This window comes from Geotrypetes seraphini, chromosome 1 (assembly GCF_902459505.1).
Source record: "Geotrypetes seraphini chromosome 1, aGeoSer1.1, whole genome shotgun sequence".
Taxonomy (NCBI): domain Eukaryota; kingdom Metazoa; phylum Chordata; class Amphibia; order Gymnophiona; family Dermophiidae; genus Geotrypetes; species Geotrypetes seraphini.
Genome location: NC_047084.1, coordinates 458,805,273 through 458,822,083, shown reverse-complemented (window position 1 = coordinate 458,822,083; position 16,811 = coordinate 458,805,273). Strand labels below are relative to the sequence as shown.

Genomic DNA, 16,811 nt, shown 5'->3' with positions numbered 1-16,811 from the left:
CAAATAACATGGATCCCCTGAAGTAGCCCCTTTTTTTGGCGAAACAGAAAGTCTTTTCTGTCGGGACTAGGAAGTTTCACATCTCCAGATGAGTGATATCTTTTCTGATACATATGATACTTCGGTTTCACAAGTCACGCAGCTTAACGATTTTTGTATGCTTATAGCTGAGCTGATTGCCATAGTGTAGGTGTTTGGGAATGACCCCCCCCCCCTGTTTTTCTGGACAGATCTAATAGGTGACACTTTGAAAATATCAAAAATATCGAATAAGAGAGATTGAAAAATTGAAAAAATATAACACTTCGATGTATGAAAGTTATTTATAATTGTACGGAGTTTTTTATAAACCTGTGATGATGAGGGCGGCTTAGGGCACTTGTGTAGTCCCAGCTGCTCTCAATTGAGGTTTATTTTTCTCCGTTTCGTTTTATGATTTTGTCCACAGTCTTTTCTGTCCTTTTGGTATGAATGAATCCCTTCTGCCTAACATCATTTATAATACGTGTTGAATTAAAATTTTTGTGAACAAGTAGAGCAAGCCATGTAACAACTTCTGCGCTCCCAAGAAAACATTACATTAGTGACTTCTATTCACCTATACCTTGCAGTTCAAGGTGGATTACAAAAGAGCTAACTGGACATTTCCAGTAACGTTACAATTGTTTTTTTGGTTATAAAAGAGGTAAGATAGCTGGATAATTTTCAGGAGAACTTGCAAATTGGATAGTAAAGATGACTGGACATTTCTAGGTAATATTACATTACGGATTTCTATTCCGCTATTACCTTTCGGTTCAAAGCGGATTACAACAAGAGTTGTGGAGGGAAGGGTTACAAAGTTAGATCAAAGATAGTTTCTGAGAGAGGGAAAGGTAGGTGAGGTGTTCATGGTATTAGGCTTTACTCAGGGATTTCTTGAAGAGTAAAGTTTTTATGTCTTTTCTGAACCTCTTGTAGTCAGGGGTTGATGTCAGTAGGATGGATATTTGGTTATCTAGTCTTGCTGCTTGAGTGGCTAGTAGGCCGTCGTAAAGTTTTTTCTGTTTTACTTCCTTGATTGTGGGGTGAGTGAAAGGGGTGTGTGTGTTTTTCTATGCCTGGTAGAGGTAGTTTGGATAAAGCGGTTGTTTAGGTAGGTTGGGCTGTTCCCGTTAATAGTTTTAAATAGTATACAGTAAAATTTGAATTGTATTCTTTCTTGGATTGGGAGCCAGTGTGAGTCGATGTATGCCTCCGTGATGTGATCATATTTCTTCAAAGAGTAGACGGGTCTCAAAGCTGTATTTTGAATTGTTTGTAGTAGTTGCCGGGCAGGGGAGGTAGAGGATTATAATATTACAAATAGGTTACAAATAAGATTACATTACATTTTAGGGATCTGTATTCTTGGTTGGTATTTTGAGGAGGAAGAGATTACCAAAGTGGAGGCTTTGGGAGGGGAATTTACCAGGGAGGAGAGGTTAAAAGGAGAGGGTTAATGTATCTGGATAAATTTTTTGAATAGCAGGGTAACGTAACCTGCACCGCTCGACAAGTACAAAAACCAACACAAGCATGGGGAAAGTAACCTGCACAGCGAGGCAGGTACAATCTTGAGAACTTTCCTAGGCAGGCTTGATGCCCTCATTTACTATATATTTTCTGTTTGTAATTTCTTCCCTGCAGTTAGGGCATTACAGGCAGGTAGAGGAAACAGGAGGAAAGGAAGCCTGCATTACAAAAGGAATGAGTCATGAGGGAGGAGGTGGCAATGGGTGCCAGCTGTCTAGCAGTGGTGGCAGATACTAGCCCTGGGGGTTTGTTTAGGAACTAGCTTGGCTCCAGGTCCTCCAAGTTTTTGCATATTCTCTGATACTACTACTAATACCCGCTCCCATCCCACAAATACCCCTCCCCCCCAAAAAAAAAGAGACTTGTTTTCATTTCCAGGGTTTAAAAATACATAAAAATATAGAGGGGATAGTCTTCGGGTAGTGTTCGATGAGAAAGAGAAGATTATGGATAATGGATTATGTGCTGTCTTTTCTGTTTGTTTGTTTGGTTAGGCTGTCCTATTTTTAAGTGGCGTTATTTTAGCTTTGATTTTTATCATTTTGCTGAGTTCCTTTCTGGATAGGCAGTATAGCAAGTTTTACTAAATAAATAAATAAAGTATATAGATATAAAAAGTCTCACAGAATAGCAGCTTAGAGCCAAAAATGATGTGTACTTCTGGCAAACAGCCTGCCCTCTTCTCCTGCAGTTTAACAGGGAGATGAGAACAGGACTGTTCATGCTGTTACACTCCAATCCTACACACACATTCTTCTCTTTGGGGCTTTTTTTTTTTTCTCTTCCTCTCTGTCAGCTTCACGATTTGTGTATTCCATCGCCCCCTGTTGGAAAAGAACTGGGCTCAGCCATGCTCCTTCAGGTCACCAGACACAGACTGAAACAAGGAGCACCATCACAGATACCCAGCGCTTCCGTGTTTGATATTCTGGGGGCCTTGCATTTAAAACTGAAGGCAAAAGTAAAAAAAAAAAAAAGCCTCCAAGTTTTCCTGAATTTGGTAAACCACCCAGGATTAGAGGGAAAAGTTTTTAAATACAGTATGTGCTAGCAAGTTTTGTCTCTTGGTGTGGAACTTTTCAATTACGTTTTCTGCGTGGTGATTATTTCCTCTAAAAACCATATGTTCTACGAACTTGAACAATTGAAATTTCTGTTAGATGCTAAAAGTTTGGAACTTCCCCTGGCTAGTTAGACTTTGGGGGATATTTGATAAAGGGGTAATATTATAATCAGATGTTCTTCTCTCTTCTTTATATTTCTAGTCATTTTCTAATTTTAAATCTCCACAAAACTTTTAGTCCCAATTAAAAACATACCTCTTTACGGATGTTTTTACTTACACCTTCCCCTAGAAGGATTGCTGCTTCTTTCCCTACTGCTTCACTGACCCTTCTTTTCTGTCCTATCATATATTGTAGTTCATTATATCATACACCCCAATTTTCTTTTTTCCCTTCTTCCTTCTGCTGCATTTCTATCCAATATTGTCTGTACCCAATAGGGGGGGGGGGTTTGTTTAGCTTTGTACACTGCTCAGATGGGTTTCTAAATAAACTTGGAAACTTGTATCTCTCAATAATGTGGCCTAAGTAGCACATTTATAATTTCTTATATTTAATTTTTTTTTATTTACTCTGTTGAATTGTGCTTTTCATTATCAAGTATTATTCACTTGTGTAATATTTGATTTAAATAATTAAAAAAAAACCCCAAACCCCAAATCCTCCAAGTTCAATTTCATGGATGTGAATTAGAAACATCTTTTGCTTCTGGAAGAAAGAAAAACATGTTCATTGTTTATATCAGTATATTTCTACGCTTATGAGCACGTAGATATGTATTTATTTTAATTTTGCAAATGCATAGCAAATCTACAGTAGGACTTTTGTCCCAGTTCCTAAATTTAGCACTTCCAGGTCCAAATATTTTTCAAGAACTTTTAGCTGAAGTTCTTATCATTGTGTTTCTGTTTGTACATTTTTTTTTCCTTTGAAATATTTAGGCTTTCCAGAAGCTGCAGAAAATAAATTTCTTGGAGACAAATCATGACTTGAGGGACTTGACCTGAAGGTTTCTGACAAGGGAAAACGTGGTGCAACTTCAAACGCCAGACATTTGTCAGCGAGGCCACACACCCCTAGAGGTGGCTTCCTATCTGGTCTGTGATATCATACATTGTAAAACTTACTGTGATGCTCTTAGGTTAACAGTCACTATACGATGTCCAGAAAAAATTAGACCTCCAAAGTTTTTCCAAATAATCCAAAACCAAATGTACTAATATTTTAAAAATTACTATTATTGACAGGTGTTACTGCAAAATGCTATAAAAACTAGATGATCTCTGTTTTCAAAATGACATCATTCAGGAAGTGACCATTGAGATCCATTTTAGATGGCTTCGGAGTTTTTATATGGAACCGCGTGTATGTCTCCGTATTAATGGGTATTACACGGATTTTTTTCAACATTAATTATGGTACTCGACAGGGGTGTCCCTTATTGCCGCTGCTTTTTGCTTTATATCTGGAACTCTTAGTGTTTTATATTAGGGACCATGCGGCAATTAAGGGTTTGCAAATGGGGGGACGGGAGCATACGCTTTCTCTGTTTGCCGATGACATTCTTCTATATGTTCAAGACCCATGTAGTTCATTTCCTGTATTGGTGGAGGTATTTCAGGAGTTTCATCAGGTATCGGGTTTTACAATTACCGTAATATGGATAAATCTGAGTTTCTGGGGGTTTATATAGCAGATGAAGTTGAACAGAGATCGGTGACGCTTTCCCGTTTCGGAGAGCAGAGGCTTGTATTAGATACTTGGGAATTCAGCTTTTGCGGGATTTGACCAGACTTTATGAGTTTAATTATGCTCGGATAGTGCGGCTTGTTAGAGCAGATTTACAGCACTGGCAGGGATTATGGCTTTCCTGGTGGGGACGTATTGCTGTGATTAAAATGAATATCTTACCGCGGTTGTTATTTTTATTTCAAATGCTTCCGCTAGCGGTCCCCAAGGGGGGTACTGAAGGCGTTACCATAGGGAGTTTAGATTGTTAATTTGGCGGGGTAAACCACTAAGGATTGGGCAACAAGTGCTTTGGGCAGCCCGAGAGGAGGGTGGTAGAGCTGTCCCAAACCTCTATTGATACTATTGGCTGTGCAACTTCACTTGGTATTGGATTGGGTCATTGCAGAGTTTAAACCAGGAGTCCAAATTGAACAAAGTTATGAACCGTCTGGTTTGCTGAAGCATTGGATGTGGGCCTCCTATTCAGAGGTGGACAGGTTGCAAGGTGTGTCTAATCCTTTTTTTGGGCATTTAGTGCGCATATAGGGGAAATTTCATAAGAGTGATGAGCACTATGGGGGACTGTCTACTCTGGCCGCAGTTTTTGGGAGGGCAGGCACGGGGAGATTTTCGTAAGTAGGATACTTCGTTACCGCCCAGAATGAGAAAGGCAGGCATTTCAGTAATGTTGAAGCCTGGAAAGGACCCTGCTTCTTGTGGCTCCTATCGGCCCATTTCTCTTTTCAATGTTGATGTGAAGTTCATGGCAGACTATTACTATAATTTGCTGTGCCGATTAAAGGAAGCATTGAAAGAAAAAAGAAGGAGAGGGAAGCTGCAGAAAGGAATTCTCTTTTTTGTGAGACAATGCACCTGCTCACATGGCTGGCAAAACGATGGTTGTTTTGATGCAGTTGGAGTTTCAGTGCATAGACCATCCATCCTATTCACTAGATCTTGCTTCATCTATTTTCTGTTTCCAAACCGTAAAAAGAGTTTGAAGGAGTGACAATTTTCGAATGATTCGGAGGTGACTGCAGCTGCGGAGCAGTATTTCAGTGACCAGACATCAGAATATTTCTGGAAGGTTTACAGAAACTTCACACATGATGTGCCAAGTGTGTTGAACTTAGGGATGAATACGTGGAATGACTTGTAAGTTTCATGGTTCCACGTTATTCCACTCTTGGTTTGGCTGAACACTTTTCAGCACCCCATCATAGCGGCACCATTTTTTTTTTTGGGGGGGAGGCACCCAACCCACCCAGTTTGGCGCCCAGAATTATCACTCTGCTTATTCACCCCTGCCAAAAATCTACTCTCCCACCCACTTGGTACAAGTAGTTTTCATGGCTGTTAAATACAGAACCTTTCTGGATAGAACTTTTAAGTTTCAAGCTGCCAGACAGCAAACCTGGCTAGGCAACTTCACCGACAAAGCCAGGCAGACCTATGGCGCCTTTCGGAAAGAAATCACGACCGCTCTATTCAATAGATTTATTTCCCAGCCAGACAACGCCCCCCCATCCTAAAACCCTTCTCTTTATGTGGATACTACACTTCTTCACAAATGTATTCTGTTCTCCCCTTGACTATTCACTGTCTTCCTCACCACCTGTATTCTGTAATTCGCTGACCATCCAGCCCTTTGATGTAAAATGCTTAAGATTATACTGTAACCTATTTGTAACCTGTAAACGCTGATTACTCAGTGACTTCCTACCTGTTCTCACCTTGTAATTCACTGATTGTACAGCTCTCTTTCACTGTAAACCGCCTAGAAGTCGCAAGATTATGGCAGTATAGAAAAAAATAAAGTTATTATTATTATTAAAGAGCCCAGAAAACAACAGCATTTTTGGACTGCTCAGGATCCAGAAGGAAGGTGGGGGAGGACAGAGGAGAGAAAGACTACTACGAATTATTTATATAGCACTACTAAACATACGCTGCAGAAGCAGTGGAAGAGTGAGTGAGAGAGTGGAGGGAGACGAGCACAAGAGATTGCAAAAGGGAGGGGAGAGTGGAGTTGAAGGAGGGAAGAATGTGAGAGGATTACAGCAGGAAAAAACAGGGGATGTACACTCACCCAGGAGGAAATGTACTTTGCTTGCCAACCTATTCAAATTGCCCGAGAGAGAAGGTACATGGCGAATATGCCCCGACAGAGTTTTTAAATTCCTTGACATAACAACATAACTGATGAAACTGGTCTAAACACGTCTCTGAGTTTTAAAATATTTGTGAGGAGTTTTGTGTATGGATGCCATTATCCTTTCCATAGCTGTTATTTTCCAAAGTTCATGAAGGACGCCTGGTGGGTATCCATCGTCATATCATGTACAACTCAGCTGCCATCAGAAGCACTTCCACAAATTTTGACTACACTTCTCTCTCCGTATTTGCGGTTTCCGCATTCACGGTTTTGATTATTCATGGCTTTTAGCTTGCTGGCTCTTCCCCCCAAATTACATCAGCTTGCATAGAGAAATCGCCAATTCCCAGCACTTTCTTCACCGTGTTTTGCCTCTCCTTCAGGAACAGACCAGGTCTCCCACCACGTTATTCGCGGTTTCACCATATTCACAATGGTTTTTAATAGAAAACAGCGAATAACATATGAAAAAGTTATTTGCGGTTTTTCTGTCTTTGCGGTTCTGTTAATCCCCTATCACAGCGAATACGGAGGGAGAAGTGTACTTTTGAATCAGAAAAACAGCTGAGCAGTGACATGTGATGGTCAAAAATGACCAACTGAAGTGGCCCAAGTTTGCAAGCCTTAGATCTGGCAGAAACATCCCACGGCTGAACTAGACTCTCTTTTGGGTTCTGTATGTTTCCTGGCAGCTCTTCCAAGTGTCAGGTCAAAAGCGCGCCGGGACAAAGGCGCGTGCAGACTATTGAGCGCAGCACGGAGGCGCATGCTGCACAAAATTACTGTTTTTACGGCTCCGACTTTACTTAATAGAGATTGCGCCGCATTGTGGGGGCGTTGTGGGAGGTTGTAACCCCCCACATTTTACTGAAAACTTCACTTTTTCTCTGTTTTTTGGGAAAAAGTTAAGTTTACAGTAAAATGTGGAGGGTTACAACCCCCCAAACCCTCCACAACGCCAGCGCGATCTCTATTAAGTAAACTGGGGGGGCTCCCCAACAAAAACCCCCGTCGGAGCCCCTAAAAACTGTAATTTTCTTCGGCGCACACCTCCATCTTGCGCTCAGTTGTCGGCGCGCGCCTTTGTCTTTCGCCGAGTTGTCTATGAACCGCTCTTCCATCTTCTTTTCCCACTGTGTTGTTCACTGTAGGCCTATCCCTCCTTCAGTCCCTCACAGTCCTCCTCCAGACCACATCATTATGCCACCTCTAATGCAGCCAACACCCTCAAAGCCTCTCTGCACATGCATTACAGGCACATAATTAGGGCTTCTACTCTTTGGGGTATTTATTACAAGAGCAAGCGCTAAAAAAAAAAAAGTCAAAAACATATGAAAAGAAAGAGAAGGGAAAAAAATAAAAATAAAAGGGAAAAAGGATGGGAAGAGGAAAGAGGAGAGAAAGGGCGAGGTCTGGTAGTCAGAAGTGTAACAAGGTCAACCCTTAAAAAGTCTAAGGTGGCTGTAAGCAAACTGAAAAAAACAAGTTTTGATTTTTATCTTAGGCATTGCAAAGGCAGAGTCAGTTCTTATGTCAAGTAGAAGTTTATTCCACAGGAAGGGACTTGCAAAGGAAAAAGTGGAATGACGTGTAATATCAAGGCAGAACTGACTGTAAAGCACAGTTACTTACCGTAACAGGTGTTATCCAGGGACAGCAGGCAGATATTCTCACATGTGGGTGACGTCATCCACGGAGCCCCGATGCGGACAGCTTTTCAAGCAAACTTGATTGAAGATTTCAAGTTTGCTAGTGCTGCACCATGCATGTGTGTGCCTTCCTGATCCACTAGAGGGCGCATCCCCTCCTCATGGTCTTCAGTTTAGATAGCTAGCAAAGAAGCCAACCTTGGGGAGGCGGGCGGGTTGTGAGAATATCTGCCTGCTGTCCCTGGATAACACCTGTTACGGTAAGTAACTGTGCTTTATCCCAGGACAAGCAGGCAGCATATTCTCACATGTGGGTGACCTCCAAGCTAACCAAAAAGGGACGGAGGGAAGTTGGCAATTCAAGAAAACAGATTACGCAAAACCGACTGGCCAAACCGGCCGTCGCTCCTGGACAGAGTATCCAGACAGTAGTGGGAGGTGAAAGAATGAACCGAAGACCAAGTGGCAGCCTTGCAAATCTCCTCGATAGGCGTTGACCTGAGGAAAGCTACAGAAGCCGCCATCGCTCGGACTCTATGTCCCGGGACTCGACCATGCAGCGCGAGACCAGCCTGAGCGTAGCAAACCAGCAGCCAACCAGTTGGACGAGGTGCGCTGGGAAACAGGGCGTCCCACCCGAGTAGGGTCGAAGGACAAAAACAATTGAGGAACCGTCCGATGAGACTGAGTGCGTTGAAGATAAAAAGCCAACGCCCTCTTACAGTCAATTGTATGAAGCGCCACCACGCCAGGATGAGAGTGGGGCTTCGGAAAAAAGACCGAAAGAACAATGGAACGATTGAGATGAAAGTCCGAAACCTTCTTGGGCAAGAACTTGTAATGAGTACGCAGGACCACTGCGTCCTGATAAAATACAGCAGAAGACGGGTCCGTAACCAGAGGTTGCAGCTCACGGACTCTACGAACAGACGTGAGACCAACCAGGAGTACCACCCGCCAGGTGAAACAGATCAAAAGAGCGTTATCAATGGGTTCAAACGGAGGTTTCACCAATTGAGCCAGGACCACCCTAAGATCCCAAACCACCGGAGGGGGCTTGAGCGGAGGATGAACATTGAAGAGACCCTTCAGAAAGCGGGAAACCGTCGGATGGACGGAGAGCAGCTTCCCATCCAGCGGCCAAGGAAAGGCAGCAATCGCACAGAGGTGGACTCGGATAGATGTCGATTTGAGACCAGACCGAGACAAGTGGAACAGAAAATCCAGCACTGAAGGGAAGGAGGCAGAGAGTGGATCCATGCAGTGCTCAGCACACCACGCAGCAAATCAGGAGCATTTCTGGGAAAAGCATTGCCGAGTGGAGCCCATACGAGAAGCCTCGAGAATATCCCCACCGACTGAGAGAAACAGAAGGAGGGAGGCACGTTGCGAAGAACCAAGCTGATAAGTGTAGAGACTGCAGATTGGGAGGCAACAGAAACCTCAACACCGAGACAGCAGAGAAGGGAACATAGGTAGAAGCAGAGGCTCCCTGACACGCTGAAGGAGCAGGGAGAACCACAGCTGTCAGGGCCACAGAGAAGCCAGCAAGATCATGGTGGCGCAGCCCGACAGGAGGTGCATCAAAGATCTGAGAATCAGAGTAAAGGGAGGGAACGCATAGAGGAACCTGCCCATCCAATCGAGAAGGAAAGCATCCACCTCGATGCGAACCCGGGAGAACATCCTCGAGCAATATCGAGGCAACCAGTGAGTGAGGGGCGAAGCGAACAGAACTACCTGTGGGGTTCCCCACCGAACAACCACATGCCGCAGAGTCTGAGAATGGAGCGACCATTCATGCGGCCGAGAAGGGCGACTCAACGTGTCCACCAGACAATGCTGCTCGCCCCGGAAATACACCGCCCAAAGAAATAAGTAGTGGTGTAACGCCCCCTGGCAATGACGAAGGGCTCCCCTGCAAAGTAACAGGGAACCTGTACACCCTGGCTTGGTCACAGAATACATCGCCACCGGGATGTCGGGACACACCAGGACCCCGCAATCTTGCAACCAATAACAAAAATCCACCCCGGCATTATAAATGGCCCGGAGCTCCAGCAGATTGATGCGGCTGCGACTGCCCGCACCCAACCAAAGACCCTGAGTCCGAAGGCCGTCGAGGTGCACCCCTAAGCCTATGCCGAGGAGTCCATCGGCAGAACCTTCTGATGCGGGGATACGAAAAGGTGGCACACCAAAGAAACAAGCGTGTCAAGGAGGGAGGCACCACAATGTGCTTGGAAGCAGGATCCCGATCCTGCCACCACTGAGATGCTCGGGTCCAGCGGGGAACACGAAGATGAAACCAGGCGAACATCGGGACATGAACCGTGGAGACCCATGATCCCAAAAGGATCAGCATCAGCTCGGCCGAGGCCGAAGACTGCGGAGACACCAGCTGACTCAAGCGCAGACAGGCGGCCTGCCGAGGCAGAAAAGACCGGAGGCGGACCGAGGACAGAGGGGCCACCTTCCGGCATAAACAAACAAGGGCCACCCTCTGAGGCCGAGACAAGAAGGAGCGCAGACAAACTGGGTCCAGGTCCGCCCCGACGGACTCCCGAGACTGGGGCGGGCAGAGTCTGAACCACTCCCGGACTAGAACTAGTGCAGGTCACAAAGGGCCTGGACCAGACGCAGATGGGAGGATGGGAATGCCCAACCGACAGAAGCGAGGCTATACTCCCGGTGCGTAGACACGGAGACACCCCTCCCGAAGGGAGGGGAGGAATCCCAGAAGGAGAGCAGCCCGGAGGCTATGCGAGAATAGTCAAAAAGACGGCCAGGAGTCGCCGAAGCCGGCGACTGGACCATAACCCGGCGCTGCTGCAGCTATTGCGGCTGCTGCGAAGGAGGCCGAGAACACAAGAAAGGTATCCGGAGGGCCCCTCCGGAGAAGGAGTCCAAACCACCAAGGCAGATGGGATTCAGCTGAAGGTGTCCCGATAGGCGAAGGACCGGTCGCGTTCTGAGAGGCGGTTAGTGGCCACCGCAAGAGAGGCCTCAAGAAGCGCAGAACTCACGCAAGTAAAAGTGGCAAGACGATCCTGGAGGTTCGGATCCTCAGCCACACTCTGCGCCAAGCGAGATAACACATGGCAGGAGCAATAGAGCCGGAGCAGGGAGAGAGTCTCCTCCAGGCAACCAAACTCCATACTACAAGATTCCGTCATGGCTGCCCGGAATGAACCGAAGAGAAAGCGGGGAACCCTTTCGAACAGGAGCCAGAGACGCCGAGGCACAGAGCCCCAGACGACGTCGAGACACAAAGCCCCCGTCGATAACGGGGCGCAAACCCGCAGTCGACGCTGAGGCCCAAATCCTCAGCCGCTGCCGAGATATAAAGCCCCCAGCGACGTTGCGGCACCAAGCCACAGTAGACATCGAGACACAAGGCCACCGCCAACCAAAGGGCAAAGCCCCAAGCGACGTCAAGTCACAAAGCTCCAGTCGACGGCGAGACACGAAGCCTCGGTAACGACGAGGTACAGATCTCCAGCCGACAATGAGGCCCCCAGCCTCAGTCGACGTCGAGACACAAGCCTCAGGCGCCGAAGCACAAGCGTCAAGTGACGCGGAGCACACGGCCGCAGCCGACGTCGAAGGTACAAAGCATCCGTCGACGTCGAGACACCCAGCCTCAGTCGACATCGAGACACCAAGCCCCAGTCGACATCGAGGCAGAAAGTCGAAGCACAAAGCCTTAGACGACGTCAAGGCACCAAGCCGCCTCCTACGTCGAGGCACAGGGCCTCAGGCGGCGGTGAGGCACCAAGCCACAGTCGACGTCGAGGCACCAAGCCGCAGTCGACGTTGAGGCACCAAGCCGCAGTCCACGTCGAGGCACCAAGCCGCAGTCCACGTCGAGGCACCAAGCCGCAGTCCACGTCGAGGCCCAAAGCCACAGTCGACGTCGAGGCACAAAGCCTCAGTCGACGTCGAGGCACAAAGCCGGAGTCGACGTCGAGGCACAAAGCCGGAGTCGACGTCGAGGCACAAAACTGGAGTCGACGTCGAGGCACAAAACTGGAGTCGAGGTCGAGGCACGAAGCCTCAGTCGAGGTCGAGGCACGAAGCCCCAGTCGACATCGAGGCACCAAGCCCCAGTCAACGTAGAGGCACCAAGCCTCAGTCGACGTCGAGGCACGAAGCCTCAGTGGACGTCGAGGCACGAAGCCTCAGTGGACGTCGAGGCACAAAGCCCCAGTCGACGGCGAGGCACGAAGCCCCAGTCGACGGCGAGGCACGAAGCCCCAGTCGACGGCGAGGCACGAAGCCTCAGTCGACGGCGAGGCACGAAGCCTCAGTCGACGGCGAGGCACGAAGCCTCAGTCGACGGCGAGGCACGAAGCCTCAGTCGACGTTGAGGCACGAAACCCCAGTCGACGTCGAGGCACGAAGCCCCAGTCGACGTCGAGGCACGAAGCCCCAGTCGACGTCGAGGCACGAAGCCCCAGTCGACGTCGAGGCACGAAGCCCCAGTCGACGTCGAGGCACGAAGTCCCAGTCGACGTCGAGGCACGAAGCCCCAGTCGACGTCGAGGCACGAAGCCTCAGTCGACGTCGAGGCACATCGAGGTTCAGAAGTCAGCACCGTACCAATGAAACTGGTAATAAAGGTGCAGCAGTGCGCTCCATAAAGGGCAACCTCGAGATGAGTATTCCCATGAAAGGAGGCACGCTTCGAAGGTCTCGTAGAGGCGGGCACGACTGCACTCGATGCCTGGAATGCCTGAGACTCAGCCAGTGGCATTACCGAGGTAACGCAGCTAGAAGAACAGAAAGAAAGAAGACTTACCGGGGATCGAAGCTACTCAGTCCGATTCCAACGAAGGAAAAATGGTCCTGGCCATCCTGCTCACACGAGGTGAGCCCAGAGAGAGGCCAGGGAAGAAGAAAATACAGCTGCAGCCAAATGAGGCCTAGCCGCATGGCTGAGGCCCAAGAAGGGCCTGCCGGTGGAACCAGCAGAAACACAATAAAAAGTCCTTTTTTTTTTTTTTTTAGAAACAAAGAAATACACGATCAATCAACAAACGCACAGCGACTCCCTAACAAAATAAAGAAGCCGCGGTGCTAGAAAGGCACTTATAAGAACGCAGAGAAGAGAGACAGGGCTTTCTGGCTCCGCGGAAAACTAAGAACTGAAGACCATGAGGAGGGGATGCGCCCTCTAGTGGATCAGGAAGGCACACACATGCGTGGTGCAGCACTAGCAAACTTGAAATCTTCAATCAAGTTTGCTTGAAAAGCTGTCCGCATCGGGGCTCCGTGGATGACATCACCCACATGTGAGAATATGCTGCCTGCTTGTCCTGGGATAAAGGAAAGTTCAGAAGAGCTTGTTGTGAAGAACCAAGTAATCTAGAGCAGTGTTCTTCAACCTTTTGACACCTATGGACCGGCGGAATTAGAATAATTATTTTGTGGACCGGCACCGGTCCGCAGACCGGCGGTTGAAGAACACTGGGCTAAGTCGTGTCCATCTCCACCCAATCTCCGCCCTAGACCCCGCCCCCATAATAGTACTAATCGTAACACCATTTTTTCCATCCATTTTTCGTATATACACACATACAATATAATAATATTAACTACACATAATGGTTAACCACAAAATTAAAATACACAAAGCACACTGTATGCTTTTCAACATTCATTCCTACTAGAAAACAGATAACCCCATGCAAATGCAGGACCAAAAACTAAAAGTACTAATATTCACAAACAAACCCTAAGATGCAAGACTCTGCAAGAAGTACAACCCCCAGAGAAAAACAAATAAATGCATTTCTTCCTGAACAGACAGGACAGACAAGATGTAAAATCACTAAATAGAAAAAATAAAATCATTTCCCCTACAGTTGTTGTCTCTCTCCCTCCATGCTGTGCCTTGTCTTCTGGCCTGCCCCCCGGTGTTAGCTTCAGGCCAATCCATGGTGCAATCAACGCAGGGTCTTCGGGCCGGCTCCCTGAGTGCTTCATTGCACAAAGCTGTGGGAAGCGGCTCCTCACGCGCGTCCCGTGCCTCATCTAGAAGCCTTCCCTCTGACGTTGCAACGTCAGAGAGAAGACTTCTGGGTTAGGCGCAGGCCTTTTCCCACGGCTTTGTGCACTGCAGCACTCAGGGAGCCGGCCCGAAGACACTGCATTGATCGTATCGAGGACCGGCAGCTACAGAACAATCTCTTGGGCCCAATGGAGGTGCCAGTTCTGCAGACCAGCAGAAAATTTCTGCAGACTGGCACCGGTCCATGGACCGGCGGTTGAAGAACACTGATCTAGAGCACTGTTTCTCAACTCGGTCCTGGAGTATCCCCTTGCCAGTCAGGTTTTCAGGCTAGCCACAATATGAACATGCATGAAAGAAATTTGTATATAATGGATGCAGCGTATGCAAATCAAGTTTATGCATATTCATTGCGGACAGCCTGAAAATCTAACTGGCAAGGAGGTACTCCAGGGACTGAGTTGAGAAAAACTGAACTAGAGGGAGAATACAGTATTCAATTTCAATGTTTGTTTTCCAGCTAAAGGAGGGCTTCTTTGAGGGGACAAACAATTCAACATTTATCAGTGTTCTTGTGCCACACTGATGGAGATTTTCCGAATCAGTTATGCATATTAGAGAATGACAAGGTGGTGGTTTACCCGCGGCTACCGTGTTTAGCGGCGGGTAACCCGCCAAAAACGGGGAATAAAAATTAGCAGCCTCTGCGGGGACGGGGACAAGGCCATCACCGCCCCGTGGAACGGTGAATGGTCTTGTCACTGCAGTGAGGCATAAAGGATCGTGCAGTCCCCGCAGCCCCCACCCACCCACCGGCTCGATCGTTTAACCAGCTTCCTCTCTCCACCTCACCTTAATTTGCCGGCTTTCTTTTTCGGCGACCGGAACACTTTCAAAAGAGCCGCGCATGAGCGGCTGCTCAGTATTCAATCTTCTGCTCTGACCCAACCGGAAACAGGAAGTTGCAGCAGAGCAGAAGATTGAACTTTGAGCAGCCGCGCATGCGCAGCTCTTTGAAAGCGTGCCGGTCGCCGAAAAAGAAAGCCGGCAAACTAAGGAGAGCTGGAGAGAGGAAGCTGGTTAAACGATCGAGCCGACGTGCGGGTGGGGGCTGCGGGGACCGCGTGTTCCGGCTCACACAAGGAAGGAGGAGGTGAAAGGGAAAAGTTTCTCTTCCTTGGAAATAGATTCTGAAGTGACCTCATCAAAGAAGACCAGCACCAAATGTACAAGAAATCCCTTAAACAATGTCAAAAGAGCCCAAAATAGAAAACTGCTACTGCCTTGAGACTCCATTATTGAAGGAATCAACTTGAAATCACAGAAGAGACAGGAAAAGGTTAAATGCCTCATGGAATCCTCAGGTATAAAACACAAACCAAATTGTGAATGAAATCAGAGCAGACAGTAAGAATTATAAAATTGATGTCAATATCCATCTGGAAAAAAAGGCGTACTAGAAATAATGCCTCAGCAATACAATTGTCAGAAGTTCTATTTGCTCATGGTAAGAGAGAAGAGAGACTGCTAGTGATGGTGAGGGGACTGATAGAAGATATGAAAGAAGGGTGGTGGAAAGGAACAGATGGTAAAGGAGGGAGGGAATGGTGGTGGTGGAAAGGAATAGAACAGACATTGAAAGAGGGTAGAGAGGAACAGACCCTGAAGGGAAATGTGGAAGGCAGAGTGGGGAGAAGACGCTGGAAGGGAAGAAGACAGATGCCAGACTATGGGGGAGCGGACGGAAGAAGATGGGTGCTAGACCAATTGTGGGAGGGGGTGAAGGGAGAGGCACAGTAACAGCAAATGGAAGACGCAGAGAGAAGTCTCACAGTGGATAGAAGGAATTGAATGAGAAGATGTGGAAAGCAGAAACCAGACAACAAAGGTAGGAAAAAAAAATTCTATTTATTTATTTATTTTTTGCTTTAGGATAAAGTAGTATATTAGTTGTGTTGATAAAAATTTATAAACAAAGCCCTGCCAGCTGAACATCTCTTTCTCTAGTTCAGCAGCAGGAACTTTGATTTATAAGAAAGGAATAAGCTAAATATTACAGTACTAAGGCTTATATGGATGCAGCGGGGACGGTGACGGGGCGGTGAATGGGATGGCAGTGGCAGTGACGGGGCGGTGAAAGGGATGGCGGTGACGGTGACGGGGCGGTGAAGGGAACGGCGGTGACGGGGCGGTGCAGAGGATGGTGGGCCGGGGACGGTGCAGTGACGGGGACAGATTTTTTCCCCACGTCATTCTCTAATGCATATCTAGGTCACTTAGGTGCTGTCAGCGTAGAAATGGCTCAAAAACTGAGTAAAGGATTCAAGACAAACCAGAGAAAGGTGAAAGAATACAAAGAGAGGTTGTATTTTTCCAGGGTTTATCCAATACCATGTCACACCACTGCTTATAGAAGTACACTGGTTATGGACAGAAAACAGAATAGAATTCAAACTATGCTGCTTAGCATTTAAAACGGTATACGGTGATGTCGCTAATAGCTTCCCCAGATTTACTGAACTATTAGGTAGACCTGCGGAGCACGTTGTCAGCCTAGCATTGCTAGCAATCAGCATTTTCGGTTAGCCTAACCAATGTCAGCAAAGGCCTATGGGAGATCATATTAACTCCAACAACCTGCTCTT

The 16,811-nt window shown here is 47.2% G+C and overlaps 1 protein-coding gene across 5 annotated transcripts in view; it reads right to left on the bottom strand.

Annotated features, from left to right (window-relative positions):
- Positions 1-16,811, bottom strand: part of LOC117349270 — a 225,114-nt gene that overhangs the window by 131,134 nt on the left and 77,169 nt on the right. For 4 of the 5 annotated variants that reach the window (XM_033922504.1, XM_033922512.1, XM_033922521.1 and 1 more), the window contains exon 1: positions 6,439-6,543. The exons of the other annotated variant lie outside the window; for it this stretch is intronic. In XM_033922504.1, the coding sequence (XP_033778395.1) occupies positions 6,439-6,538 (100 nt within the window). In that variant the 5' untranslated portion in view covers positions 6,539-6,543. Of the gene's footprint in view, positions 1-6,438; positions 6,544-16,811 lie in introns of those variants that run through there. 5 annotated transcript variants of the gene reach the window in all.